Source organism: Hemibagrus wyckioides, linkage group LG29, assembly GCF_019097595.1.
Source record: "Hemibagrus wyckioides isolate EC202008001 linkage group LG29, SWU_Hwy_1.0, whole genome shotgun sequence".
In the NCBI taxonomy this organism is placed as follows: domain Eukaryota; kingdom Metazoa; phylum Chordata; class Actinopteri; order Siluriformes; family Bagridae; genus Hemibagrus; species Hemibagrus wyckioides.
The window spans coordinates 13,424,990-13,452,325 of NC_080738.1; the positions used below are offsets into that span (position 1 = coordinate 13,424,990).

The 27,336-nt window shown below is 39.7% G+C and overlaps 1 protein-coding gene and 1 long non-coding RNA gene across 16 annotated transcripts in view; one reads left to right on the plus strand and one right to left on the minus strand.

The window, feature by feature from the left end:
• nrxn2b (neurexin 2b) overlaps positions 1-27,336 on the plus strand; it is a 599,225-nt gene that overhangs the window by 115,021 nt on the left and 456,868 nt on the right. For 8 of the 15 annotated variants that reach the window (XM_058384467.1, XM_058384477.1, XM_058384475.1 and 5 more), the window contains exon 3: positions 7,702-7,722. In XM_058384467.1, the coding sequence (XP_058240450.1) occupies positions 7,702-7,722 (21 nt within the window). The remainder of the gene's footprint in view (positions 1-7,701; positions 7,723-27,336) is intronic. The other 7 variants (XM_058384468.1, XM_058384484.1, XM_058384483.1 and 4 more) reach the window with 1 other exon arrangement.
• Positions 1,065-15,445, minus strand: LOC131349107 (uncharacterized). Its single transcript, XR_009204042.1, has 3 exons — positions 15,172-15,445; positions 2,055-2,181; positions 1,065-1,944 (listed from the first exon to the last, which is right to left on the minus strand). It is a non-coding gene; the product is annotated as an uncharacterized LOC131349107 (long non-coding RNA).

A 27,336-nucleotide genomic window follows, 5' to 3' on the forward strand; every position in this document is an offset into this window, starting at 1 on the left:
GTTTGAAGAGGCAGGCATCAGTCAGCGAGGTGTGATTTGAAAAGATGGTGAGAAAAAAAGCACGGGGCTCTGATCTCCTGCGATGTGTTTTGACTCGTTGGGTTGGGGAAAGAGATGCTTCAGAAGACCGCTGGGAGGACAAATGACTGACAAATAAGAAAGAGTGAGGCTGACGTGCACTCAGTCCCCTCCCTCCCCCTTTCCCAGAAGCTGCTGACCAAAAGCATACCAGTGGGTTTTGTTTTTTTTTTTTTTACTCAGCCTTTATGTTTCTCCATTCAGCTTCTGTTTTCGTTTATATTTCATGTGTAATATGAATTTCACTTTGACTTATTCTTAAAAAACATTTCAAACATCTGGAGAGTGAATCAACAGCAGCCTCCAGGCTAAAAACACAAGGGTGAATGGAACCTGTTTAAAAATGGTGTTTCATAACTGACGTAATCGATCAGCAATATTGCAACGGATTACTCTGCCATCCAAAGAGCATGAAGACACACACAGAGAGAGAGAGAGAGAGAGAGAGAGAGAGAGAGAGTGAGAACGAACTTGATGTGGGATGTGTTGCTACAGCAACAGACTGTAATGCAACAAGCGATGGTGTGTTTTTCAGTAGTGACAGACGTGAGGCTTGTTTTCTTCTCAGGAACACCAACAACAAACTTCAGGAGACTAGCAGAGCTCTACAGCTCATTATATACTGTATTTGAATCCTGATTTGAGCTTTGAGCTCATCAGAGAGATTTTTTGTATTTAGGGTCCAGGCCTTAATATTATATTATACTTAAATGCTTATTTAAAAACAAAAATCCATCTTTGGAGATCATCAGTTTCTGAACCACTCAAAGCAACCTGTCTGCCATGGTCATAAGTCCAAAATCGCATTCCGTGGCAGTAGCTACATTCGATTCAGCAGGTTTCAATCAATCAGAACATATTACATCCACCATGACGACAGTCATGTGACGCGTGACATCTGATAAACTGCAAACACACTTATACTAGTATATCTTCTGGTTTTATAATCATTACAAGAACACAGCATCTATCCATATAGTCATAAAAATCGCAATGCAAACCCCATCCCTATAACTCTAACATTGGTCGATTTATGGCAACTCGATTTATGGAAGTTGTTACCAATTTTGCAAGTGCATGACCATTTTCAGGCAGAAAAAAGGTTCATACTTTTATATCTCTATTCCCAGGCTCCAAACAGATGTAAATCAATTTTAATGAAATTATTTCTAGCCTCTGAAACTGTGCTTTATGTAAGTCATAAATCCATCAAGGCGGATTTTTTTTTTTTTTAAATAGTACTGGATTTTACTGAAGAATGTTTTAAAAAAAAATGGTCAGTGATGAGATTTCTCGTAGTATAAGTCAGATTTAATAGGTGATTTTTCAAAACTATTATTACCGAATAATTCTGTGGGTCAAATAGAAGGAAATCCAGAAATTCAGAAAATGTTCACAGATCTTGGATCGGAACAATCGAACAGGTCTCAGGTCAGCTTACAAATGCGGCTGCTTGTGACAGCAAATGACCCGTCATGTCCTGACATGGCTTCTTCATCTGATCTCTATGGTCAGTTTTTTTTTTCTTTGAAATGCAGTTTGTGGATGTATTTCTCTTCACCTGTGAGCGCAGGGTCAGAGGAGACAGCTGCCTGGGCGCTAAATCGCTCCTTCAGCAAACCTCATCCCTGATTCGGCGTGCGGATTATCATCCTTCCGAGTGTGTTGTAAAGGGGCAAAATCCCTCGTTGTGACAAACAACAAGAGCACAGCCTTCCTCGCCAGGTGCAGGAGATTGACCTCTGTGCCAAACGGTTGGCCAGGTGCAGCTGGGAGTACTGGACGGATAGATTTTTAGCGTTTAACTCCGAACGGATTCCTTGGACAAATCTGCAATGCCTAGTAAGGCTGTTGTATTGAGTGCAGCTGTAAAAAGACAAAAAAAAAGAGCAAAGCGATTGGAAAAGTGGGTCATCAGACACCTCCAAACTCCCTCTCACCTTCAGTGGAGTTCTAGTGCTCTTGTCAGGTCGTACCCTGCTGAGCTCAATCAATGGAAGCCTGTGTGTGTGGGGGCTCTCGGTGTATCAGGGTCAGTTTGGTGCCGGATGTCAGGTTGCCATCGTGGATCTCGGACACCGCTCGTTCGGTTTGAATCTGGACCTGTGTAGGGAGGGTTCAGGGTTTACAAAAAGAGCCATCATTCTTATTACCTCACCTTTTTCCCTGGCCTGACATCATAGTGCAATGCTTGACAAAATCATCTAGCTATCAAGACATCCATTATTTTAAACACAACCTCCTTTGTGACACATTTCCCATGGCAATGGAAACTCGTGTCTATTTTAGTTTCTGTAATCTGTTTTGTTACCCTACTGTCTTCACCTGTATTGTGTTAGGACTTGATTAGTGTGTATCTTTGTATCATCTTCGTGTCTCTGTTTGTTTGTTGTAAGTCTTTTTAATTGGATTATTATTTTTTAGTTTCTATTTCAAGCCTCATTTTCTTGTTCCTGCTTTCCTACTAATGTTTTGACATCGATATCGATTCTGACATTGATCCACAATAAAGCACAAACGTACAGAAACTTTTGCAGACCTCACACTCAACATCTAAAGTGCATCAGACTCACCCTAGCCCTGATTCGTAATACTTTATAAACCCAGGCATGCTAATTAAACAATAAGCTAGCAGTATGTGCTGTGTGTCATGTCAGGATCAGAATTAACACCAAATGCAGTTTCCCAAAACAACCAACAGCCCTGCAAACATGGCTGCCGTGGACTATGACTATGCTTTTTGGGGTTTGTCTCATTTTGTTTATGTGATTTGTTTGTTTGTGGTTTGATTTTGTTTGTGGTTTGCTGATGGCCTGAATCACCACTTGTTTCGCATTGTTTCCATTTCCATCTCTGCCACCCAACAGTGTCAGGATGTATTATGTTAGCAAGCTAATTTTGAACAAAACGCTTTCTGATGACCTGTGAACATGACTGACTGTTAGAGTGGTTAAATAAATCAGTAAATAAACATTAGCTAAGCCATGTATGCATTTTATAATTCTTGACAGAACCTTCATGCAAGCTCAAACACGTGATGTCATGTTCAAAATAAGCTGGAGACTTCCTAATTGGACCATGTTGAATATGTATCGTTCCATTTTCATGGCTCCGGAGACTATCCGTCAAACACTGAGGTATGAATCTACCCTGGACTGGAAACTAGTCAGACTTAGGACAAGGGATTGGTGAATTTAGCATCGCCAGTCCACCACCATCGAAAACAAATCTGAAGAACCCAGAGGAAACTCACATGGTCATGAGAAGAATATGCCATACAGATGACACAGAGACAGTAATCCATGCTCAGAATTGAACCAGGGATCCTGTATTATTCTTTGTATGTTCAGAAAAAGTATTTAATGGAGGAAAAATTACATCATGCCACTTGTTAAAGCACAGACACTTGTACCATTCGAGCAAAGGTATATCATGATAGCAATATTTACATTGAAGCATTTCCAGAAATGTACTTTAGCTCTCCAGAAAATAAATGTTTCTCTGATCGGTTTGCAGAGAAAATAAATGGCCTGTGTTGTCTGGAGGAGTGACGTGCAAATGGCGTTAAAAGCACGCATAATGGCTGTGGTAACATTTTTTACATGCAACCGAAATGGGTTTTCTCCATCAACTAAGTGACCGCTGTGTGCACCGAAGCGAGGCCGGTGGTGAAAGCAGTCAAGTTGAGCATCAGCCATCTTCCATCTGAGGGTTCGCATCCAATTACCGATATAAAACACACATTTCAGAGTGACAACAGCGCTGATCGATGGCTCCTGCTTGTTATTGGGTAGGATTAAGGATCCTGAAAGTCCCTCATTTAATAGCAAACCCCATTGGGAAATAAGAGAAGAAAAACATCCCTCAGTGCATCCTTTTTTTTCTTTATAATTTGACTTCTTACACACAATCTACCCCTTACAGCCTTTTTAAAGACCACCCCCAATCTCTCCCACCCTCTATGTTGTCCCAACTTTGCATAATATCATCATTTGGGAATCAAAAAAACATCTTTTATCATTTTGCTCTCACTGTTTCTATCCAAGGTTGCTTTCATTTCTTTTTATCGCCACACATTACTATGCACTTGCCCGTAGCTGCGTTTCTCAAATAAGATCTATGCTTATTATTTGCACGGGGCTGCACCATCCAAACACGCTTGCAGGAAATAATTCCCCTGTGCTTTCAACCTCAAAATGGCCTCCCATTTACATTATATATCCTGTACCACGCTAAGGAAATATGGCCCTGATGGGCCGCCACGCCTGGAGCGATTGGTTCCTTCCACTAATGGAACAGAGCTGGGGAGTAACTGACTGGACAGGTGTTGTCAGGACAAATCATCGAGATGAAATGCTGAACGCATGAAACAGCACTTTCCGGCAAATGTTCCCATGCTACGCCGCCGAAACATCTTTGTCGGCTGCCTACAAAAAGATTTCATTTCTCATGAAAGAAAACGTAAACTATTTACAGTGCTGAAAAAGCCCTAGAGAAGCACTGACTCCTTGAAATGTCCAAATAGCCCTTCAGAAAAGTCTTTTTATTTTCTTTAGTTATCAACTGCCTCGGTTTAAGTCTCTTAAGAGATTTGAGTCACACATGTATCTTCCATTCTTTATGGATAGTTGTTCCTAGATTGCTGCATTTGTCAGATCTGCCCTTTTCTTGACTTGAGCAGAGAATCTGAGGTCTGGTTATATAAGATTATGTGCTTGCAAAGGTCTGGATAAACAACATATGCAGGCGTGTGTACATATTCCCTTTTCTATGGCTAGGCATATTTCTTGAGTACTCAGTTCAATTCCACTGAAATACAAACGCAGGGTCCACAGTCAGACCCGTGCCCCTGCAACAGCTGACCCTACCACTGATGCATTGGTTTGCAAGCTTCACTTCACAAAATGTTTGCTGTTTACTATTCATAAAAATTAAGCTAGACATGACTGGGTGTTTAACTATAGTTGGATTTGTACATGCACAACATAAAGCTTGTTTATTTAGGGCACAGAAGGAAATGACAGAAGGTAATGCTGAATCTGTAGTGAAAGTACATCAGTAAAAACTTCCCTCGGATTTGCAAGAAAGACAGACAGAGAGAGAGAGAGAGAGAGAGAGTGTACATCAGTGGCTGTACATAACCAAGCACTTATGTGCTTTGTACCCTACCTCTTCCCCTTTGGTACTTATATAGTAACAGTGCTTAAGTCCTATACAATCCTCTGATGCTGACTGCTTTAGTGACTACCTGCTGATGCTGCTTGATTTTAAGCACCTCATCAGAGTATCTTCGCTTTATCCTGGTCAGGGACTTGGTGGAGCCCAGAGTCTATCCCAGGAACATTGGGCACACAGCGTGAATACACCCTGGATGGGATACCAGTCCATCACAGGGAATCATGCATTCATATTTACACCTAGAAACAATTCAGACATGCTGACAAGAGGTGGAAGGAAAATGTAGAGCGTGGAGGAAGTCATCTCTAGCTTAGGGATCCAAATCTGCAAAATGAATCATAATGAAGAAACCTGCAAAGAGTTTAAGAACAGTAGAAGTGTATCGGAGACTAAAGGTTTCATCCTGAACACTGAAATAATGGTAAGACTTTTCAATGAAGAGTAATTAAATAGTTGTCTCAAGTAGCATGTCATATACACTTTTAGTAGTAGTAGTGTTTAATTAATACCCTCATGACTGGAAAGGTGACTGTTGGAAAAATGTCTGTTCACACTGGAAAGGACACTTAACTGATGTAACTTTAAGTAAATGGAGTGTTGGACACCAATTTCCCGTCCTTTTCTGGGAAATATCTATAGCACCAAGCAAGACACAGCTTAACTTGGATGAATTTTTTCTTGACCCATTCAAAGGTTCTTGTGCCATTTAAATTTTAGAGTTAAATAGTATGTGGTAGAAGGTGCATAACAGGACACTTATATTGAGAGTAGACAGGCATATATGGAATAATATTAGATAATTACTTGGGAAAGTGGTCATTGAGCTTGGGACGTGGCGCTCTGGAAACACAACAGGGAGTATAGTCGGACTGGGATGACTGATCTAGAAAGCCAAAAGACTGATACAGAGCCACTGGCAATATAGAAAGGAAACAGTAAATCACACACACAGGTACCAGGTACGAGATTGAAAAATCGAGGACCATATGAGTTGCCATTAGATTCCTTCTGGAAGACAAGTCAGTTAACCCTCAGCAAACTTTATACTAGAGCAGGCCAATATGACAATATGACATATCACATGGTAAATAGCTTTAGGCCTCCTTTTAGTCTCAAGGTCACAGGCATCTTCATTATGTTTGGCCAACATAGAATTCTTTCCCCATGTCATCGTAACCCCTGGGCCTCAACCTGCCCCATGGCTGGGACAGTGTCCTCGTTTGTCCCGAGACCTGTGACTCCAAACCCCTTCGCGTTTAAAGCACTGAATTAAAGCGTCGATGCTTCCATAAAAGCAAGTGATGCTGTTCTATCCCATAAATATTACCCCAGCTAACCAACAAATGTCATCACAGCTCTTCCATTATTTGACATCGAATTCCTAAAACGCAATGTTAAACTATTCCATAGCCACAGGATCAACTGATTCATGCAAATATAATTTGTTGGGGTTCTGGGAAGCTTGACAGAGCACATATTTTGGGACTCAACTGGAATTAGACCAAAATACATGCATATTGCACAAAATTAGCTTTTTTTTTCAGGATTTTATAGCCCAAGTTTTGAAATTCCCTTGCCATTTACTGCCAAACACGGGGAAAAAAAAGAAACCGTATAAATGTCACAGTAAATGGGAACAACACCTCATCCATCCTCATTTAAGAATTTCTTTGTTCTGAAGGATGTCCAACATCTCTGACAGTGACATTTTTTCATACTACGTTCTATGATGATGCCAAGAATTAAATAAAGCACAGATATACTGCTCTTAATTTTAATCCACGTACAATATAGTGTACATGGGATTGCAGTTCACTTTGTTGTTTGGATCAGTTCGTAGATTGTAGGTGGCTAAATTATCCTTGTACTACATTTGCAAGCTATTAGGGTATAATTACATTGTAGACAGGAAATGGTTTGAAACACTTGTTTGCTATTTTGTACATCCTTGTGATACTCCAGCAAATTTCTTTATATATGTACTTTATGATGTAACTTGTGTTAAATGCTAGATGTTTAAGAAGATGTTGCACATATACATGGGGTGTTATTCATTTCTTTTACATGGACAGACCATAGAATGAGTAGGTACTACTGATCAGAGTAGAAATAGTTAAAGCTATGGGGTGTGTCTGTCCTCCTAAAATCTGACTATTTGGGCATTTAACCTAAACTATAGCATATAGTATCAAATAACACTAATCTGACCCTGGTGACACCAAAGGTCTTTGTCTTTTGTTTAATAGGAACAATGTCTTTTGTTTAATAGTCATGTTATTTAGTCTGTATGAGATATATTGTACAATTCATCTCTAATTCCTTTTTTATCCCCTAAATGAAGAATTGTCAGTGCCATTACTGTATTTTACCCTATATGTTCATAATATCAGTGTCTAATTCTATTTCTTCTCCTTTTTCTCCCATCTGCATTATCTTCCCCTGAAGCAGAAGATTACCCCGTGGAAGGTAAGCACGTTGTTTTCACTTGCTTACTTTGAAGGCGACTTGCTGGTGTTAAAGCTGGATCCTAACTCGATGAATTTGCGCTCCCTCGTTCCGAGGGGCATTGTCAGCTTGGACTGCGGTTTGGATGACTTACAGGGGCTTTTGATTTGCTGCTACAAACCAAAGATTGATTTCTCGACCCCTTCTTCTTTACCCTCTCAAAGCAACCCTTTCCTTTTTCTCATTACTTGATTTTATTTTTGGTTTGTACCGAGCGCTTCGCTGTGGCCTGTAATGGGTCTTTTGGATAAAAATCACTGATCATTTGGGGTAAATAATAAGCAGTAATGTATTTTACATTTCCCAGAGATGCTCTCCTGGACTCCACATGCTACATTTTGGAGTAGATCATTATGTATGCATCCTTCAGGCTGTAATTAGCTCGGTTTACTCTTCTGGGGAAATCACAATTTTAATGGGTTATTTGTTTAATGGGTAGAATGTAAACCACGGCCATCTCCCAGTAGGAAGCCATGCGTTATTCGACAGGGTCGGTGCTCTAGGGGTGACCTGCCAACACCATTATGCCTCATGGCTCTCAGATTCAGCAGGAAAGGTGGTGGTCTTCCTTATGCTTGGAGAATGTCGGTTCTGTATTAATGGATTTCCCTGCTGGTTGGGTTTGACTGTAATTGATAGGTGGCATGCACAGGTCTGGCTCTTTCAAGCTTGCTTCCTAGGATAAGCTGCAGGTATCTGTGAGCACTGCCCATCAGAATTCACAGCTGATGAATTACCCCATCTATTCGGACTCAGGTCTTGGGAGAGAGTCACTATGGCAACACCAGTGGCCAGATGTTTCTTGAGAAGGCGAGTTGTTATTGGTGGCTGAGGTTGAAAATTGCTACCCTTGGATTGTGCAAGATTGATTATTATTATGTCATTGTCTAGGCAAGGTTACTTAGGTAAATTAGCTAAATTTGAGATCCATTAGAAGCAGTCTACAGGGGACAGGGACTAGGAAAAAAATTGAAGACATAAGGAAGAAACCTAGAGATGAAGGAATATATTCTTTTCAGGGTGACACCAGATAGTCGGACTATAAATAGTTGCAATATATAGAATAATAAAGACATACAGTATCAGGTATTTTCAGGATAAGCATATTGTTAATGTGTCCCTGGATAGGCATTAGAAAGTCTTTATGAACACAGCAGCAGTTCTTAGGTACAAATCTACGTTAGCCGCTTGTGCTAGTCCATTGTAGCAATGCTGAGTCTTGGGGAAAAAAAAAGCTTATTATAAGCTTAACTGAGTATCCACTGATCAAATGTCTTCTTTTTTCAGTATCTGCACTTTAAGCAGTAGTCGTTATCCAACACTATAATCAATAGTAGCATTATTGCAGTCATTGAACTAACAACTAACTGTTAGCTTTGGTTGAATCAAGACAAGATCAGTAAATTCTTAAAGGTAATTGTGTGCTTTGTTTGTATGTAATACATTTGTCATTACAATGTGCCTGATTAGAGTATATGGCATATTCAATTAAGATCTTTAGACAGTGTTATGGTATAGACTGTACTTGGTATTTACAATCACTGGCATATGCTGTCCATATTCACCTGTAGAGTCCACAGGCTTTGTCCAGGTTTCTGGTGTTTCTTTAAATTTTCTCAAATTCAGGGAAATCATTTGCATCATTCAGCATAATCAGTGTTTTCTTAAATAAAGAAAGTTAGCACAGGTCATAGCAACTGTACAAACTAAAGATATAAGCAGAAAACTGACCAGTTTTTATGCTTATCTCATAAAAAAAGAAGAGGAAAAGAAAGAAAGTCTTGTCATGGCAGAAAACGACATTTGATTTGACATGTGCTGACTTCTGCAAGCTTGTTGTAAAGAACAAACAACTACTGATAATGACAAGGTCATGTAAAAAACAGCCAGAAGGGACCTTAGGGGTGAGTCTAGGATAGGGTGTAACGATAGTGAGTATCGTGTTGTTCAAGATGAAGCTCTCAGTCCAGTCAGACGCCTTTCTAGACTGATTCATATGAGTGGGAAGTTCTGATGACCTGAGACTCACCCATTGAGAGTATCACCAGTAGAAGCTTGGCCAAAGAGCTACTTCTTATTTATCCATGTTTAATTTTTTATATTCCAAGAAAATGAAGAATTTTACGTTGAAGACACATTCTATCTTCAGTTCTATGTAGTGGAAAAGAAATCAAGCATCAACGCCAATTTCCTATCTAGCACATATACAGCAAGCATACTTCCCTCATGCATGTGTATCAGAGTTTCTCGGGTGATGGAACGAGTCGAGAGCAATCCTGACCGTGTGGAGTGTGCCGGTGAACCGGAATGTGATGAAGTGTCCTGATCAGTTTCACTCGGCTGCCTGGCAGGGAGTGAGAGGACCGTCTCTCCCGCTGGGAAAGCTGCACTGTTGACATCAGAGCTGAGCCGTCTCACCCTGAGAACATGCTTATTTACATTTCACAGGGAAAAAAAAGGTTGGTGGTGTGGTGAACTCGAGCTGACGCAATGGCCACTTTAGTTTATTTCAAAATGTCTGTCTTGGGTTTAACTCAGTCTAATTAAGAGTTTACTCTTATATCAATTTGTTTTAATATTTACAATATCCAGGTTGTGGATATGAGGGTTGATTCATTTTTGTTGTAACAGCAGCTTGTGCAGTAGTTCCAGCTACAAGGTTTGTATTAATGCATAGTATTGTTTCTATAGCAACAGCTCTTAGAAACAGGGACCTTTTCAAGACTAATAATAAGCAGATAAAATTTGACCATTCTTGTGGGTATGGGAACATTTTCTGAGGAGACCTTTTTTTTTTTACCCTCCATTGATTTCTCTTCATAAGTTAGTCTTGAATGCTACTGCAGCTAGCACATGCTTCTTCTGAGACATGTCAAGCCACCAAGTGCATCTTCTCTGAACTGCTGCTCCTGCTCCTGTCTCATGGCAGTGTAACACACTCTGAGGAAAATGCTTACCACACACATGGACACAAAGATGCACCTGATTGGCAGGTGTCACTGGGATTGATAGGGGAAAGAGGGAGGATAGAACATCCCTGTCGCTCACAGATCAAGACTCTCTCTTACTCTCAGAAACAGATACGATTCCAACTCGCAATCTCTAGACAACAGGGCGAGTGTTCTTCTGCTGCACCACTCAGAAGCCTGAGAAGACTTTCAAGTTTCTTGGTAAAATTTCAAGCTGATTTTTTTTCAGGCTTATTAATGTCAAAGTCTGGTGACAGATGAGCTGTTTGCAATAACAGGAAGTGATAATACCAAAATGATGTTAAAAATTAATAGTTGGCATTTGTGATGGGGTGGAAAAGGAATACAATGCTTGGGTATGTTGGGACAAGACAATAACCACCTTTAAGCTGGATATGACCTGGCACATCACACCACAATCACAATGTTTGATTATTTTCATGCCCCATTGCATTTTACACAATTTATTATTTTTTACTCAATGGGTTTGAATGCCTTCCTCACAACAGATATCTAGAATGCATTTCAAGTCCACTACTGAATATAAACTTGAGGAAGTCAACTAATCAAACCTCAACAAATCTCAGAAATGGCTAGCTTTCACACATAGTCTGGTGAGCCTGTTCGAGGTGGTGGTAGCTCAAGTGGGTTAAGGCTTTGGGATGTTGATCACAAGAACAGAGTTCAAGCCCCAGCACTGCCAAGCTGCCACCATTGGCCCCTTGAGCAAGGTTCCCAACCCCCATGCTCCAGGGGTGCTGCATCATGGCTGACCCTGGGCTCTGACCACAACCCTCCACGGATGGGATATGCAAATAAAGAATTTCACTTTGCAGTAATGTATATGTGACAAATAAGGCCCCTTATTTGCTTGGTGAGTTGAGTATACAGTAACTAACCCCAGAAAACCTGTTGAAATGGACCAGAGATCAGTTCCTTGGTTGGGAAACAGATTTCTCTCGACAATCGTGTACCATACTCTCAGCACCTTCCGTCGTTCAAAAAAAAAAAACATTGATTACATATATCCCAGGCTTTGCATACACATCCCTAAGCACATTAGTGCCATTATAAATGCAACGATCTTCCTTCATAGATCTGCTCACTGTCAAGGGGTATTTGAGGCATCAGTTTAATCACTTAATTAAAGCTACTAGCAAACAACTCCCATGGACACCTTCCGAGGCCAAGCATACTTAATATGGATCCTTAATTGTACACCATACAGCATAGTTTCATCCCCTGCAGTTCTCTCCACACTGCCCTATTTTTTGGGGAGTTTTGTCTAATTAGGGGCATTGACCGAACGCTCAAAAGGTTGTCCTAGATTGATGAGTTCCAGCCGGCTTTTAAAACCCAGCCAGAGGAGGGAACACTGAACCTGGAGGTAATTTGCTGAGAAAGCTATGGAAATTGATGAGCTGGAAGTACAGTGACCTGGTTTTTCCAACTGAATCCTGACACACTTTCAGTATAACCAGAGACACCAGAGGCCACCGTTTACCTAGAATAAATGCAGACTACAGAATGACAGTGAAATTGTTCTTGGTAGAAATTGTTGTCTTTATAAAAATGGGCCAAGGTCAAGTAAATTCAGAGGTGGCTTTTGGGTGTGTGTGTGTGTGTTCCAAGCATTCAGGCTTTCACTTTGCAAACAATCACTGATCTTAGTCTCATCCAAAAGTTTATTAATTCCTTTCTGGAACATCAGAGATTACATTAGCTCATGCTGATTGAAAAATCCAGGGTTTTATTATTATTTTTTTCCCCTTCTTACCCAAAGAATGGGAGATTCCATGCTGTCGGGATTACAGTTTGGATTGGACACGTGTTCGCCTAAAATTATTCTCGAGAATCTGATGGTGATTTATTGACTTTCAGAAACAGACAGATGATGATGTTTTTTTTTTTTTTTTGTTCTTTTGTTTAATGGAATGGTTATAATAATAAAAAAGTCTAACAAGACCGCAGTTTTAGAGCATATTAACCTATTTTTCCTGATCACTGACCCACATTTTCTGTACTAATCCACGAGGAGCATACAAGCAATGTCGAGTAATCCCTAAGCTTTGCACTGTATCCTTTTTTGGAGCGTTTATTATTATTATTATTTATTTATTTATTTTTGCTGTTGTTGTTGCACATTCTCTTCGACCATCTTTTGTGTCATTTGACATTTTATGTCGCATTATGTATTCGAGATACCCGTTATTAAGTTTTTTACAAAAATCGACCAATATCTGAGATTTTAATTTAATATCTCAGTGTATGATGGCTAGCACGCCACCCTGAACGCCTCCGATATTACGTAAGCAAAAAAAATAGCCAGCCTACATGCCTGATGCCTCATGAGAGAAGAAAAAAAAATCCCTATTACCTTAAGCTCACATTGAAGAACGGGTGCCTCATGTTGTCCTCTTTTCCCCAAGCCAGGAAAAGAATGGTTTTCTCAAGGGAGAATACCTAGTCTAACGTAGATGAAAACCAGACAGCGAAAACCCGACAGTGCTAATTGACAATGTATGCAGAATGCAGTCATTTTCATGTCTGACAGAAATGGAACCCTATGCTCTGGTGTTATAACCTACCAGAAAATGCAGACATCCTGTCAGTTCGTACCGGTCTGGCGATTCTCCTCCGAGAGCTTTGTTTTTTTGTTTTTCGCACCATTCTGTTAAACACTAGAGACAACTTGAGACCAGATTCAAAACTCTAGAGACTTCTGAAACCATCAATGCCACAGTCAAAGTCACTGCGATGACATCATTCCACCCTTTTGTTGTCTCTAAATGACAGATGATTTTTTTTGCTAGATTGGCCCAGAGCCTAGTCTTTTTGCCTTACAGTAGGAAAGTATTGCAGCCTTGTAATCGCAAAATGCTTGTCAGGGCATAAATGGGATGATTCAAAGTAGTAGTTCAGTAGCACTGACTATTCTGGAAGAAAATGAAAAATATTTCTTTGTAATGAATGGTATTTAAGTCCAGCGAGGCATTTGAATGTAGCCGACTAATTATTTCGCGTCCGCTTCTGCCCTGTTACGGATGCGCAACGTGTGTGTTGAAGGTCAGACAGACCTTTTTTTTTTCTTTTCTGTGCACACAAGGAAAAGCTGAATGAAATGAAGGTCATTTGGTGCACAGACACAAAGCACAAGAACAGGTGCAAAATAGTTCTTATGTCAGACCCGCTGTGCATGTTGTGCATGGGCTGGGGATAAAGCGTTTAAGAAAGCCCTTAAGGACAAACACACACACACACAACACACACACAGAGCCCATGAAACAGCTGTAAACCATAATTGAAGTCATTCTAATGCAATAATGCCGTATTTAATATAGCCAACACGTATAATCAGTCTGTTTTTTTAATTATTTTTTTCTGTTTTGTACATCTGACTTGTATTTCCACTTGAATATGGAAACCTGCTCATCTGCCCATTCATGCAAGTTATCTAATCGGCCAATCAGATGCCAGCAGCACAGTACATAAAATCAGGCAGATACAGCTTCAGTTAATGCTTGCACCAAACATCAGGATGTGCAAAAAGTCTCATCTCTGTGATTTTAACCCTGGCATGGATGTTGGTGCCCAAAGGATGCACATCTGGTCCTATGGGATTTTTACACACAGCAGTCTCTAGCGCTACACAGAATGATGCAAAAGTGAATAATCATGTGTGTAAATAATCGTGTGTGTGTGTGGGGGGGGGTCTGAAGGCTGAAAGACCATGTTAATGAGCGACAACCACAATCACCAACAATCTTGCCATGTCATGTCAAAATCACTGAGATATTATTTTTTTCCCCTCATTCCCATGGATGATGTAAACATTACTCGAAGCAGCATGTTCTGAGCAGCTGCCAAACAATTGGATGAATAGATATTTGCATGAATGTGTAGGTGGTCCTAATAAAGAGCTATATATATGTGTGTGTGTGTGTGAGAGAGAGAGAGAGAGAGAGAGAGAGAGGGAGAGAGAATTTTAAAGTAACCACTAGGCAATTAGGAGGAAAAAGTTGCCTCTCTTCTGTGTTACTTAAAATGTACATGCTAGAAAACTTTACATGCTACTTACATGCAAGTTTTGTGTACTTCTATCTAAGTCAAACATACATTTAATGATTTTTATTTTAAGTTATCTAACACAATATTCTCCGGAAAGTGAAGCTGCATCGGAAAAAATCGAATCTAGAGATTATAGAGGTTACTAGGGCGGGGCTTTGTGGAGGCGGGTTAATATCCGAGAATTCAAAACATCGGCACAACTGTCAATCATTCCAGATTTCTCTGTGTTATGTGCTTTCGCCTTTGGCTTGGAAGAAGCTCTTTGACATATTTTTGAACGATGGCTCCTACTAACATACTCCTGTCTCAAAGGCAGTAAAACCTGGGAGGTCTGCATTTTTATCCTGCATGTCAGTGGACTACTAACCCTTACCGAGGTCACTCATCCGGTCCAGGACTTCTTTCCAGTGACACCGAGGTTGTCACATGTAACTGTAAAATCAGTTTCAAAACAAACGCACAGTTATCAGTTTGAATCAGACTACATGCGTAGAAAACATTCGCTCCCTCCTCGCGCCGGTGGTAGAAGAATCGGCCTCGTTTTCTGTTGTCTTATCCCTCTCCAACAGACAGACTCGAGCGAGACCCTACAGGCATGAAGGCTGGCTTTAGCACAAATCTTAATCCTATGTCATAAATCAAAGCTCTGCACACATCCAGCTGCCTGGGTATCCATTTTGTGTGCTCTCTCTCTCTCACACACACACACACACATTTTTCCTGATTTCACTGCACTCGCCTCAGTGCCACTGTTAGAGCATGCGCTAGAGAGATGTTGAACTGTGCAGATTTGATAGAGCTGCTGTTATTGAGTAGCCTATATCCCAGATGAATTGGGGTTACAGGGCATTTGGAAATGGTGTCGCCTTTGTCTTTTCACTTATTGCTTCTTTTTCACCACTGTGATTTAGCTGCACTTTCAGCAACCCTGTGCCTTTCTTTTACTACTCGTATTATAAATTGTTTCTCTCACCGTCTCCCGATTATCCTTTTCACCGCTTGCATGCCTCCTTCCTCAAGCAAGCTTTTGTGCAGCGGCCTGGGAAAAGCAGTGGGTTGCATCAACGCTTTAAGAAAACACAGACATGTTTTACCAACACAGTGTGGAAGTGTTTTTTATTTTGTCTACTGTCGCAAACTTGTTTTGGTTTCTTGCCTCGAATGGATCGAATCTGGTAAAAAGAACCATTCCAAAACAAACTGCCCTAAGATGTCGAAAACCTTGCTAGCTAAGCATCATTTTTTCACTTTTTGGCTAGCGAAACAGACAAGCTTTAACAGTTCAGCTTGTACTCGGCTTTCAAAATGTCCACCATGCCCCTGTGCTATTTTATCATGATGGTGATGATGATGATGATGATGATGATGATGATGAACACAGAAAACACACACCTACTCTTAACAAAGTTCTTAAAAAAGGCATTAATAAAAAAGACATGCCTCCTGTTTGAAATGACTGACCTAAGTAAACTTTTTTTAATTTAATTAAATTTAATTTTATCTGAATTTTTATTTTATTTTATTTTATTTTACCTCAGGTGATAAACAGACACCGATGTGCATGTTGCTGATAATCACACCGAGAACTCATTTCACAATGTAAGCATAAAATACGTTAACATTTCCACAATGCAGTTGTTTTTCCATAAATAGTTTCGGTTATAGAAGTAGAGGTCAGTGCGATGTTTTTCAGCGCAACAAGAATGAAATCTTTAAATCCAATTTCCTCATCTTGTCAATAGTTCGGTTCAGGGAAATATTTCAGCCTGTAGTTTTCAGAAGTATAGCAAAAAGTGTCAGAACTTGACACGAAGGCTTTTCCCAGGCTGCCAGACATTACCTTTCTCTTGTACATTTGTCTTTATGAGCTATAGCAAGCTCATATCTCAACAGTGAGAAGCAGGAGTGTTTTTTTAATAACAGAGAAAGATTTGGGGGGAAAAAAAGAAACATTATGAATCACCATGTTTGATGTTGACCTGAAGTTGTGGAATCGAGGAACTCTATAAAAGTAGGAAGCAAATAAATAAATAGACTAAGAAGAATTTGGCCTAAAAATTATGCTTTAGGCTTTCAGTAAAAAGATGAAAATTTCAGACCAACACAAAAATAATTTCCACTACTCTAGATAAAAAAGGAAGTATTAGTCCAAAGTCCAAAGGGTTTTTTTTTATTTCTAGCCCTCTGAGAGTCCACAATTTTCATTTTAAACCACGGCTGTCACTGTCCATCAATTCAATAAAATATTACAGAAAATAGTGGAAAGTGGAAAGGATTATTTTCCAACACTAAGTGAAGTAATATTTCCCTGATCAGCCAGACAAATGAAATCATGATCATCACATTAAAACATTGAATGTAGAGCTTGGGATTTAAGTACGCAGACAGAATTACTAAAACGAATGAGTCTCGATTCCCCCGAACACTATCCATAGCATTCAGCTCACACCTCACCAGGTAATAAGTAAGCCACTCACCCATGATCTGAGTCGAAGTGTTACAGCACCCATCCCCCCCCCCCCCACACACACACACTATTTTCTGACAGCCTACATGCCATTCGTATAATCTCAGCTATTTAAATGGTATTCCTGAATACCGTGTGAACCTGGCGTTAATCAAATTGAGCAGATGTGTCTTTTTTTTCCCCCCAGTTTCACTTCCTCTGGGAGGTCACTAATGTGTTTGAATCTCACACTAATGGAGATAAAGCTCACGCCGTGCACGCAGAGCCGTTCAGCCACCTCCAAATAAAGCCTTTCATTTAGCAGAGTTCTGGTCGATCTTAAATCTTTACCTGGATGCTGGGATCACAGGAGTAGTTTGCTGTATTGAATAAAAGTCACAATGTATATACTGTTGTTTAAGAGCTTTAGTGGCTATTTATTTTGAAGAAATCCAGCACAAGGAATAGTTCAGTTAATGTATATAAAGCAATTTAAAAAAAATGTAATTATTATAATAAATAAATTAATAACAACAATAATAATAGTATTAGTATAATAATAATAATAATAATAATAATAATAATAATAGTATTATTATTATTATTATTATTATTATTGTCATTGTTGTTTATTTATTTTTATATTTTTTGTACAGTGCAGGCGTGTCTTGAAATGTAATGCAGTCCAAAAACAACAACAAAATAATCATCAGTATACCACTACACACCATATTTCACACTATATGCTACATTACACCTCTCTCTCTCTCTCTCTCTCTCTCTCTCTCTCTCTGTCTGTCTGTCTCTGTCTCCCTGTATTTGTTTCTCTCTATCTATCTTTATTCCTTTTGCTCTCTCCTTGTGCATTTCACACATTTCAGTCCATTTCACATGTCAAATATTTGGAACTCCCCTCTCTACCTCTCTCTCTCTCTCTCTCTCTCTCACTCACACACACACACACACACACACACACTCCCCCACCTCTTTCTCTCTCCGTCAGGCTCTAGATTTCCCTACTTTCCTCCCCTAAACATTGGGAGTCGGTTGGACAACATCAGCTCTAATCGCTGCAGGATTTTAACGTAACCCCCTCTCATTGAACCAGTTTGGCATCTGTGTCGTGTGTGTATGGATGCGAGTTTGCGACTTGTAAGACAGACACATAAAACCCCCAGATTCACATTTGAGCTGTTGTGGAAAATGGCCCACAAAACACCCAGGGATTTGATGTTTTTTTTTTTTTTTTTTTTAATTTTTTTTTTTACAAATCCGCACTGATCCCGGTCTGAGGTTCCCCTCTGGATGAAAATTGTCCTTGTTCTCCCGCTGTGTCGATGCAGAGTGTTTCCTCTATATGTACAGAGAGCCCTGAAAACCTCACTCTTCACAGCACACAATCTAACTCTGGAACTGGCAGCATGTAACGCACCCCACTGTGAGCGTCTGATCAGCCGGGTGCGTAGTGTGACAGCTGTGTAGCGTGACGCTTTGAATATTCTTCAGTAGATAGCAACTAGATAACTGCAGAGGCAATACACTAATGCATGTGTATATACACACACACACACACACAGAGTATTGGTTCACATTAGAGAGACTAAAAATCTCAGATCAAAGTTCACCTAGATAAAAACAATGCAATGAAAAATTAAATGCCAATCAAATGTGCCTTTCAAGCCCAGTATCCTAGGACATGCGTAGGGATGTGATGGCTCAGCATTCAAGGTGTGTCAGGGTTCAGTAGGTCATGGTTCAAGCCTCCAATCTGCCAAGCTTATCAATGTTGGGCCCTTGAGCCCTTAACCCTATGTACTCCCAGGGCACTGGACCATGGCTGACCCCAGCTTGATAATAAGCTGGGATATGTGAAAAACCCTATGGGCAGTGGTGTCTCAAGCAGTTAAGGTCCTGGGTTGTTGATTGGAGGATCGGGGTTCAAGCTTAGGACATTGCAGGGGTAGTGGTAGCTCAAGTGGTTAAGGCTCTGGGTTGTTGATCGGAAGGTCAATGTTGGGCACTGTTGGGCAGTTGAGCAAGGCCCTTAACCCTCTTTGCTCCAGGGGTGCTGAATCATGGCTGCCCCTGTGCTTTGAAGCCAACTTTCTCAGCTGGGATATGTGAAGAAAAGTGTTCCACTGATGACAAAGGCTTCTTCTGCCATGTTGGGCCCCTGAGCAAGACCTCCCTGCTGACCCTGTGCTCTGACCCTAACTTTCAAAGTTAGGATATATGAAGAAAGAGTTTCACTGCACTGTAATGTATATGTGACAAATTCTGCAAACTGCCTTTTCTGTTTAGACAAATTCTCATTGCATGTCTGTCTTTTTTTAGCTAAAGCAGCATAGATTTCAGGTGTCTCCTAAGAGCCGGGGCTAAAACATCGATATAGGCACCTCTGTGGTTGGTTTCAGTGCCTTGCCGTGACACATAGAATAACATTTAGAAACGATTCACTTCCTAGTTCCCCTGTTAGATCATTTTTGCTTCCTTGTTAGTTTGAGTTCACATAAAAGGCTGCTTAACATTCAGGTAGTACGATCCTCGTGACCTGCTAAGGTATGAGGAAGTAAACAAATCAAAGGGAAGAAAGAAACAGCACTAAAATGTCACCACTACAGTTAAGGCTGAAGAACAGATTCTTCCTGCAGGCCATCAGCATCCTGAATAAATTCTAATTCAGTCATTACTCCTTCTTCCACTCGTTCTCTCATGCCTCCACTCCCACCTACACACCGGTCACCTCACTAACAGGGACACTCAAGGACACTCATGGACAATCTCTTCACATGTTTGTGTCACTTCTGGGCATGCTGCAATATTTCTAAGGGCTACTACATTTTACTCCCACTAAGGACTAAGTCCTGTCTCTGTGCACTATATCGATCATATTTATTACACACTACTGCATCTGCTATGTAGTTTATTTTAACTGCTACTCCATATTGCTGCTTCATCTGCTTTTTATATTTTCCTGTAGACTGCTCAGATAACACACTGACAAAATTAACGCTACTCAAAGGCTTCTTTCATGCCTTGTGTTCTTTCCCTTCAGTGAACTGGCTTTACTGTAAAAGCTGGTTAATCTGTAAAAATAAATAAATAAATAATAAAACAATAATATTATTATTATTATTATTATTATTATTATTATTATTATTATTATTATTATTTATCTTTATCTGCTTTTTAAACTCTCTTATGTCTATAGACACTATAATTGCACACAGTGAATGTTTATTTCACTACCTTTTGCACTCATGTTCACATGCCCTGACTGGACATTCCCAGGCCCAATGTTTCCAGTTCGAATCTGCACTTTACTCAGTACTAACTGGGCATACATACATATATATTCTGTGTATAATCTTCTCCCTTTTCCCCCCACTCTCCCTTTTATCTTCTGATGACGAATCAAGTCGACTCTTGAAACCATGTCGATTTCACAAATCAGCAAAACCAGCTAAGAGCTCTCAGTATGTGGGAAGGACTTGGCGCAGCCCAGGTGGTTCCTCATGAATATGCTGCAAGACGGCAACATTCTTCTCATTTACTGAACACTAGGAATAGCATCCGACTGTTTGACACATACTTGAAAAAAAAAATTCCCTCATCAGAGAATCTGGGAATCGGAGCGAGTTTCCAAACCGCTTTGGGTGCTTCTGATTTTTGATGTGCGATGAAGCATGTTTCAGAAGAAAGCAGCATAAATTTCTGCAGCAGGTGCATTTACTCTTCGTCACCGTGTTTATTTGTATTTATTAATATTTATATTCTTCTGAAATGCGTTTTATGCATTTGTTCGGTTTCCGGATGCAAATCTGAATGTTCACGCTGTCATGATGAAGCCTTGAGTTAAACTGCTCTGAATGTTCATGTTTTTATAAATAACTTTGTATGTGTGCGAGGCAAGAGTGAGAGAGAGAGAGAGAGAGAGAGAGAGAGAGAAGCAGAGAGGCAGAAAATATATAGAAGGAGAAATGGTGGGGTGAGAATGAGATGGAAAAAGAGGCAAAAGAAACAGAGATGGAGCAGCATAAAAAAGAGAGAAGTATACAGAAAGTAAATGACAGACAGTGAGAGATGGAGAGGGAGAGATTGAGTGAGAGATGGAAATAGAGGGAGACAGGAAGAAAGTAGAAAGACAGGACAAGAGGCAGACAAAGAGAGATAGAGAGTAGCAGACAGTGTGATAGGCAAGAAGAGAGAGAGTGGCAGAGAGATAGAGAGGAGACAGAGAGACAGACGGAGAGAGAGAGAGAGAGAGAGAGAGAGAGAGAGAGAGATGGAGGGGGAGGCAGATAGGAAGGGTGTGAGAGAGAGAGAGAGAGAGAGAGAGAGAGATGGAGTGGGAGAGATAATGTAATGAATATGGAAATTTAAGAACAGTAATTGTTTTATAGTTTTCCTAAAATCCCTCTTCTGGCCTAAATGTATAAATCTTTCCTCGGCAACTCAAAGAAATTCATTTAGCCATCTCAGATTATCACGCTCACTCACTTTCCCCGCTTTACCACATTTTCATATCTAGAAGCGTGGCCTCATCGGTTAAAATAACACAAATTCTGCGTAATTGGCTTGACATTTCCGTGGCTTCAGCTGAGCAAATACATCACAGTGCCTCATAACACACGGTTTACTTCCTCAGCCAAACATCCTTCCATCTCACTCTTTATTTTATTTATTTATTTTATTTTTTTATACATATATATTGGTCATACTTGCAAAGATATTTTTATTTTGGGTCATTTGTATCGGAGTAATACGTACAGAAATTACCAGTATTTGTGTAGCAGCTTGTTTGTGCTTTAGAGCATTAATTATACTGTTATGAAACTAGCTTGCTTATTTGTGCTTTAATTACAGAATTTTTTTTCTTTTCTTTTCTTCTTTTTCTTCCAAGACACTATCAAATTTGCATGATTTTCCACAGTCCCCGAATGTGGTTGATTAAAATAAACAGGTTTTTAATTTCACTCCGTCTCCTCGTGTTAATAAGGCTTTTAGACTACGACGAATACTTTTTTCCCAGATTATTTATAAATAAAGGATGTAAAGCGATAAATCGTCTAAATACTTAGTCTCTGTTGACGGAAAAACAGATATCGAATCGTGAGTTGAGGATTCTTGGAAGAATCCCATATTGAAAGTGATACAGATGCTGACCCAAGTCTTGCTTTATGAACTTTAAAGCCTGGAGCTGGAATCGGAGGCTACCCCCAGAATTCCTGGGTTTGAAGCAGGAACACATTCCTGGATTGGAGCAGTGGCATGTTTACATACATTCATTAGGACGGACAACTTACCAGCATACAGGAGGAAACCCATGAGGACATCTGTAGTACACTACCAGTACCCTGAGTACTAAAGCTGTGAGGTGACGACATCAGAATGCCACCAATGTAACCATATAATTGTAGCATGTGCTTGTTGAAGGCAGGATGTAAGTACATAAACTTAGCATGAAAATCAATGTCTGTAGCATGGTTCAGTGCTCCCCAGCCATCAGCAACCTGGTTTAACAAGGCTGAAAATGAGATCAAGGGTCAAACATGCTAGGAAGGACAAAATAATCAATGAGTCTTCACAAGAAGAAAGAGAAAGAATGGTATATCTAGCAATCTAGAGACAGGTGCTCACATTCGGATAACAAACCAGTGACTAAAACCATAACGCCAACTAAAGCACATGACAGGAACTCAAAACAAAGTGCTACTCATCATGCTGGTCTGGTAAACGGAGCACACTCAAGAGGAGGAGTGTAGCTAATAGACTTGGCTAATTTCAACTACCAGGCGAAGAATATCATTCATCTCAGTTAGACTGAATAAATGAAAAAAAAAAAACCCTCAGCAGTCTTTCCCGGAGAAGCCACTGTTTGATTTCTAATGAAAATTGCACTTCCAATTCAGGCGCAAAGCTTCTCTGACCTTTTGAAGGAAATGTTAAGCGTAAATTAGTTGTCAGAACGGAACAGGGAGAGATAATGCGCGTGACGTCCGCCCGTCTGACACATTCAGACAGCTGACCTTTGGGTTTTCCCGAAGTAGAACACCTCGCTGGAGGTTAAGGGTCAGATTTTGTAGTATTTGTAAAACATCAACCACGGAATAAATAAAGGAATTAACATTCCATTCAGTCATTCTGCCAATCAGTAAACTCTTCATGAATAGACTTCATATGACATGTGCACTCATGAATCGTGCCAACGATTCAATATTCAATTCACTCATTATCATGCTCGTTATTGAAGGTTTTTTTGCTGTTGTTTTTTTTTTTTTTTTACCAGCTTAGTTATTCAAAGAGCAGTTTTCTTGACACGGATCAAAGAAAGTTCGGTACAATGTAGTCGTGATGTTTGAGTTTGAGAACAGACGCATCTGTACTCAAAGCACTTGAGCTTCTACTGCTCATTAAATCTTCCACTGACCTCTCTACCTTTAAAGATGCTAAGTAAATCTGACAGTGTGTTTGTGTGCGTTTCTCTTTTTTAAATTGTTCTTGAGTCATTTTTTTTTTTTTATCCCCCAGAATTATATGCCCTCATACTGAAGAGAATATTCTAGATTTCTGACCATACAGGGTATAAAATAAGCAATAATAAATCACTTAATAATTTATCATATGGCAAGATATGTGAGCTGTAAGGCAACACCTTTTTTTGTAAATTGAATGTAATGACTAGGGGAATTATACAGGGCCTAAAACAGAAACCTGTGGGACACCTACTTGGGTATTTGCCCTCTTCTACATACCAAAGCTTACAGATACAGTTATTCACATTATTAGTGATGACTCTCTGTTGTGCCACTCAGCATCCAGGCCACTGTGACACCTTTGTTGTAGCAAATCCACTTTCTTCCATCCTTTTATCTCTCTCGCACTCGTCATTATGTTTTTCGATTTTTCATCGATTTCTTCATTGTGCATGCTGTTATCGGTACAGAGAACATTAAACCATTTTTGGAGAATGGATGAATAAAATGCAGAGAAGAATGAATCAGGATTTTTGGCAACAAGGCACTCTCAAGAGAAGAAGAGAGACTGAAAAATAGGGAAGGAAAGGCTGGAGGGAATTGAGGTACCACATTGGATTTTGTCTAAAATGTTTTATAATCTAGAAAATTATTCTAGCAAGGGATCTCTCTTTCTCTAGCTCTAACTCTTTTTATATACACACACAAGTAAACACTCATACACGGCATTTTGCATACATTCCCATATAGCATAGGATCCGACATGTACAGTTAATCAATCAGATCTATACGACATTAAGAAGTAATTAAAATGTTCATTCACCATAAAGACTTCATGACAAGTGCTGCAGGCAGTGGTGCACTCTAAATCCCCTGCTGATCCATTTTGATTGGCACACACACACACACACACACACACAGAGGCTTACTCATCAATGTCTGTTGGTGATTCTGTTACTTTTTGAAAGTAAGATCAGGTGCAGTGGTGCATAATGGGAGTGGATTGCGAGTCTCATCTGCACTGAGCACTGTCTTCCTTCTGACATTTTTTTTCTCACAGCCACAATCAAACACCCTTTTATTGGTAGAAAAGCACGCACTGTTCTTTTACTCCAAGGAGACGAGTTATTCGTCTCTTTCCTTTCGACATGACGTGGACAATAACGGATTGAGGGATGTTCAGCAACCAGAACTAGAAACAGGCGCTCACATTAAGGTAACAAGGACAGAAACTAAACCACAACACAGACAGAGGGCCAAAACAATGGGGATGTGGTAGCCCGGTGTTTAAGGACTTGGACTACTTATCAGAAGGTTGTGAGTTCAAATCCCTGGTCCACCAAGCTGCCACTTCTGCTTGGCCCCTGAGCAAGGCCCTTAAGTTGCTCTGGATAAGGTCATCTGCTAAATGCCGGAAATGTAAGAGTAATGAGTGCGCTGTAATGCATGCTGGTAAATGTAGCACAATTGACAGAGAGGAGAACATGAAAATAGTGTAGCTGAATTGATTTTACTAATATCAATATCACACAAATAACATATTGGCTAGCAGGGTATATATGATATCATTTATCTCAGATAAACCTATACAAAAAAAGTACCTGAGTAATCTTTTCTGGAGAAGACACCGATTAATCGTTTGAAGTATCCAAATACTTGGCCAAAACTTTTATAATCAGCATTGTTACAACTCATTCATGGTGGAGCGCTAAACATAAACCAGACATAAGTCCAATAATTGATGAATAATGTGTTGTTATTTAGCAAAGAAGAACATCTTAATCGTTGATACGGTGAAGCTTTCTGTAAGGAGATGTTTAATGTTTATGGAAGTAGTCTCCAGGGTCAAGGATTTGTGACAGGTTTTAGACCATGTGCCCATGTTGGCTTCCTCTAAGCTTCTAGAAACATCCCAGTAGGTGGATTGCTGACTCTAAATGATCTAAATGAATTAGCGAAGAAGGCAGAGTATTCCAGCTTCACACCCAGTGCTCCCACTGTTTCCCTGAACAGGCTAAAATGGATGGATGGATGGATATTATTAGTTTTTTATTTAGCTGTCTGATTTAAGACCATACAAAGGTCCAAACAGCCCAATTATTATGAGACCTATGCTTTATTTTGTTTTTATTTTGTTAACTAGGAGCTTTCCATCCAAATCCAGCCTGATCGCTAGGGTTGTTATGGATATTCAGTTGCACATGCGATTAGAAATTTTCTCGGGCTGGATTCACACTACCAGCAAACACATCACGCATACACCTGACCTCACTTCCACAAAATTCCACAACGGTTTGGTGGTGACCCAACTGAGGCATTATGAATTGCGTTTGGATTTAGAGAAGTGTCATTTCGAGCCCAGTTTTCAGGTTGGAGTGTTATTCAAAATCCTAACACAATTTTAAATGTTAACAATGCGCAATGTGGTACTTAAACCCACAGGGCATCTCAATATGGCTGGCTGCATTTTAGCTGCATTTCCATGATAATTTATGCTAATAGAAAATGAAATTGCCAGCCATTTATCCTCACTTTATCTCCTGATGGCGGCCATTAAAGCAGAGATGGGCTGCCTGATAAACATCCTATTTTTTTTGCTGGAATGTGTGTGGCCTAGTGTATTTACAGTGTGTGTGTGGATTCAGACATCACAGCTGGGATCATTACTGCTTATAAGATGCCAATATACAGGGAGTGGACATAATAATAATAATAATAATAATAATAATAATAATAATAAGGCTGTGTTAATGAGTAAATCTACAATGGATGAAAAATTGTACCTTCTATTGAATATAAATCAAGTGGTTTAAAAAGTTAGCATTATGAATGTCTTCCTATTAGTAATTATTTATTCATTCATCCACTTATTCATTCATTCTTGGGGCCATTTTATGAATAATAGGAAGAAAAAAAAGCCACTGATATGTTTCTTTCCACTTATTTTGTTAGCCATCTAGCTCACACAAGGGAAACCGATACGGCAAACTGACTACATTATGGAAATGTTCATAATCTTCACTGTGAATCTCAGCTAATTGGCTAACATGAGCTAAATTGGCAGCATGTCTGAGGATAACAAAATGTTAGCCAGCATGAGCTAATATAATGGCTTTTCTGACGAAACTCACAAGCTATTTGTCATAGTCATATTTACAAATTCTAACATGAGATAACTTTTAATTCATAAGTGCGCATAATTTTCTCTGCTAACATCAGCTAACTGGCTAATATGGGCTAGATCGTGTGTGCTAATACTAACGTATGAGTTGACCTCAGAGAATTTGTGATAGCACTTTTAAGGCGTGTTTAGAAAATGTCCAAAAACTTCACTTCTTAATTAAAATGAGCTAAACTGACAGGATTTATTAGACAAATTACAAGATGTAAACACATACCACATTATTTTACATCATTTACACTGCTAATTCCACTCAGTCAGCCACTACTGACACAAGCTAAATGTCTAACATGAGCTAACCTGACAGGATTTTATTCGAAGAATTACAAATTGTAAACAATGATCTCATTTTTTTTTTTTTTTTACTAGCACTACTAACACTAGCAATCTGGCTTAGATGAGCTAAATTTACAGGATATTATTAGAAGAATTACA